The sequence below is a fragment of the Lactuca virosa genome, chromosome 1 (genome assembly GCF_052849685.1).
Source record: "Lactuca virosa cultivar CGN04683 chromosome 1, Lactuca_virosa_CGN04683_v6, whole genome shotgun sequence".
In the NCBI taxonomy this organism is placed as follows: domain Eukaryota; kingdom Viridiplantae; phylum Streptophyta; class Magnoliopsida; order Asterales; family Asteraceae; genus Lactuca; species Lactuca virosa.
In genome coordinates, this window is record NC_136426.1 from 67,961,941 (window position 1) to 67,965,613 (window position 3,673).

At 31.6% G+C, this 3,673-nt stretch overlaps 1 protein-coding gene across 1 annotated transcript; it reads right to left on the reverse strand.

Moving 5' to 3' along the window:
- Nucleotides 1-226: 226 nt before the first annotated feature.
- On the reverse strand, nt 227-1,742 carry LOC145144174 (GATA transcription factor 9-like). The gene is made up of 2 exons (XM_079074850.1): nt 1,239-1,742; nt 227-1,132 (listed from the first exon to the last, which is right to left on the reverse strand). The coding sequence occupies exons 1-2, from the start codon at nt 1,569-1,571 to the stop codon at nt 440-442; spliced, it is 1,026 nt and encodes a 341-aa protein (XP_078930976.1). The 5' UTR covers nt 1,572-1,742; the 3' UTR covers nt 227-439.
- Between the last annotated feature and the right edge of the window lie 1,931 nt (nt 1,743-3,673).

Here is a 3,673-nt window from a genome sequence, read left to right on the forward strand (position 1 = left end):
TAGATTTATATTAGTACAAAGACGTCTATAACTTGTAGTATAAACTACAATAATAAAAAAGTATCAGTATTACACTGCAAACTTTTTTATAGTAGGCTTTATAAGGAAAATAGTGGCGTGCAATAGTCTTTTTGGGATATAATATGATAACTACTTTTTAATGTAAACATTACAATATTTAGTTTTTTATTTTTTTCATACCATAAAGTCAGCTCTTGTTGATGTATTTGGCATGTCTTTAACTGTTACAATAAAATCGGTTGTAGACTATAAGTAACAAAGGTCTTAAAACTTTTACAAAATGCAAGAAATAATTTGATTACATTAATGAAAAATTATTACCGACTTGTTTTTAATCCTTCTTAGATGGGCTCTAATTTTAATGCTAAATTGTTTTTTTAGTAAACTGCTTCACGCTAATTTAATGCTCCTTTCCGTACTATATCATGTGCATAAAACTGGACCCACTTTGACGATAAATCAAGCAATCATCGACACCGTTGGATTCGATTGAAATGGGGCTCCGATTGATGAACTGATGTTCTGCATTTCGGAGCTCCTTTTGACGTCGGATCTCCATTACTTTCCGGTGTGAATTGGAGTGCTTTGCCGACACATACGTCGGGCTGGCAGCGGGTCGGTATTCCGGTACCAACCGACCTGATTTGAAACGGACTCCACATGCGTTGCAGAGTGTCTTGGGTCCCATCGGTCCCGTCCGCCACTGCGGCGTCTTGTCGGAACCGCAATGCAGGCATCTCGTGATCGAACTTTCAGGAATCTCACGTTGACGTCTCTTCGTCGGCAACATTTTCTGCAATCTGATCTCCGCGTTTGAAGATGATAATTGCTTCAAGTGGATGATCCGTGAGGTCCAATCACAGGGAGGTGCTCGTGAGAGTTTGCTGCGTGTTTTACCAGGGACGAAAACGTCTCTCTTAAATATCTGCGAGTTTACTCTGTTTCCGACTACTGGTATCCGTCGGAATTCAGACGAGAAAGCAGAGGACGATGTGTCGGTGGCCGGATTTATGTTCTCGGTGGAGACGATTTGCAGATTTTGAAAGTCATCGGTTGGGAATGATTCCTTTGTGAAACTCGAAAGCCATTCTAATTCCGCCAAGTCATCATACTGTATAACAAATTAACAATTCAATTTGAAAATTCACAATTATCTACCAGAATCAACTAAATCGAAAACTAAAACAAGTTTCATGACGTGATCCAGTCGTAATTACCGGTAAACAAAGCTCATCACCGGAGAATTTCGACTCAGAAAAGCTACGAGAGCTCAGATTACCGGAAAACGGAGCTTCACTACCGGAGACTGAGGAATTACAGCTATCGACAGCAGTCACCGTTGACGAATCACCTGAATTCCCAATCACATTGTTAAAAAACGCATCATTCAAAACAACATCGTCATGGTTAGGAAAATCGACGAGTAGGTCATCGATTATGAACTGATTGCTGTTATTGTTGATCATGTCGGTGGTTTTCTGGTGTCCAAAGGAGCATTCTCCGGCGCCGAAGTAATCCCCCATGAAGAAATTCGGTTCCTCCATCGCCATAAACGTGTGAATGTTTGCAGAGAGAAATAGAGAAAAGAGGGTAGGAAACTGGGGATAGGAATTGCGTTTGAAGAAGACAGGAGGACAAAGCTGAAAGGAAGTTGGGGGCTTTTTGAGGAGATGAGAGTGAAGGGGTGAAAATGTAAATTTATAAAAGGAAAGGAACTAGGAACTAGGAACTAGGAAGTGTAAAATTTAAAGCATCATCTAACCTGCTTCAAAGATTAAAAATAAATAAATGTAATAGATAAATAAATTTAATTACACATCACTTGCTACTTATGTAAAGTTGTTCCCTCCTTTAACATTTAAATTTTCCTTTACTTTATACAAAATCCATTGCTAAAGATATTAATAATTATCAAATAAAGTTTAATATCTAATTTACATAAAATAATATCAAAAAATATGCATATACAATCCTTTGAAATTGTATACGTCGAGAGACAAAGTAGGGCTATTTTGATTTATTTTCTGTACAACTTGTCGGGATATTTAAATGTGTGATATGAAGCTGATTGATTATGATTAAATTATTTAATTTTAATTAATCGATAGCATATAATTAATTTTGAAAGTTAAATGTAAATGATTTTTTTTGTCATGTATAATAATTTATGTTTTAGAATATAATAATTTATGTTTTAGAATGACTGTATAATATGAAAAAGAATATTATTTGTTGTGTAGAGTAAAAAAAAAAAAATTATATACTATACAGACATTCTAATTGTAAATTAAAAAAAAAGTAATTGAAACAGATAGATGGTCAATTAAAGGTTAGCAAAAGAAAAGGGCAAAGCATCCACCAAGAGACAGACCTACCCAAAGCCCCATGGGCTTAAATCATTCTTAAAAAACCGACAATTATTAACCTTTAGATTTACTGTTTACACATTCACAACTTCAAAGCATCCATGTTTCTTTTACATGCATTTTGCTCTTTAAAATGGCAAAATGTTATAAATAGCAAAACAGTTTTTGCTTCATTTTCTATTCCATAACGTAACCTTTATTATCAAAATCAAAATTATTCAACTTTTCGTACCATTTATAAGAATCTTTCGTTTTCAAAAATCATTATGGTCTATAGAGAGGTGTAAATTCATTGAATAACAACATACTTTTGGCTGATTTTCATTTTGACAATGTATTTTTTTAGTATGATAACAACATAATCTTATTCCTTTATGTTTAGGAAATTTACTTTCTTCATTTTAAGTAAACTAATAATATAGTTTAGATATTCTTTTATATGCTTGTACTCTAAAAATATTTGTTCAATTGTAATTTTAAAATCTTAACTATAATTTATACTTTTATGAAAATACAAGAATATAACTGATAAACTGAAAATATAACAATACAATACATTTTGCTGCTACTTTCAACTGTTAGCTAATCAATAATACAATCATTACGATCTATATATCTAATTAAAAGTTCTAGTTTTACTTGATTCATTTGAGTACGAATGTGTGATGATAAAATTAAAATTACCCATTTATTAAGGTAGATTGAAATAGATTATTTAAGTAATAATAAACCAAACGGATAAATATGTACTGTTTTGAGCATAAAGAATCGATCTATGGCAGGCTTTGTCCCCGTGTAATTGCAAAATTTGGAACATTTGTTATTTTTAATTAAAGAAAAACTGTTGCTATGTTTATTAGCCATTATTGCAATGTAATTATTAGTTTGGTTATAATTAGAGTTATAAAACGAAAAGGGTAGAATGGATCAAATGATTTTGGAAAAAAAAAGCTTATATACGTTACATTTGATTCGTCACAACTACATTTGGGTATATAGGTGACGTTTGATTCGTCACAACTAACAATTTTTTTTTAACAAACTAAAAACTAATGGATAAACTAGTTTTTTAAAAAACTACTCTTAGTAGCTTTTATGTACAGAGCCTTTTTAAAATTCTCTCTCATATATATATATATATATATATATATATATATATATATATATATATATATATATATATATATATATATATATATATATTATTAGTTATACTAAACACATTTTTTTTTGACATACTCTTGATGTCATTTTAACACCTTACAAGTTATCTAATCGGCCACTTT

Coding starts and splice junctions, on each gene's coding strand:
- LOC145144174 (XM_079074850.1), bottom strand. CDS start 1,571: ATGGCGATGGAGGAACCGAATTTCTTCATGGGGGATTACTTCGGCGCC. Junction 1,133..1,238: donor GTGATGAGCTTTGTTTACCG/GTAATTACGACT, acceptor TTTGTTATACAG/TATGATGACTTGGCGGAATT.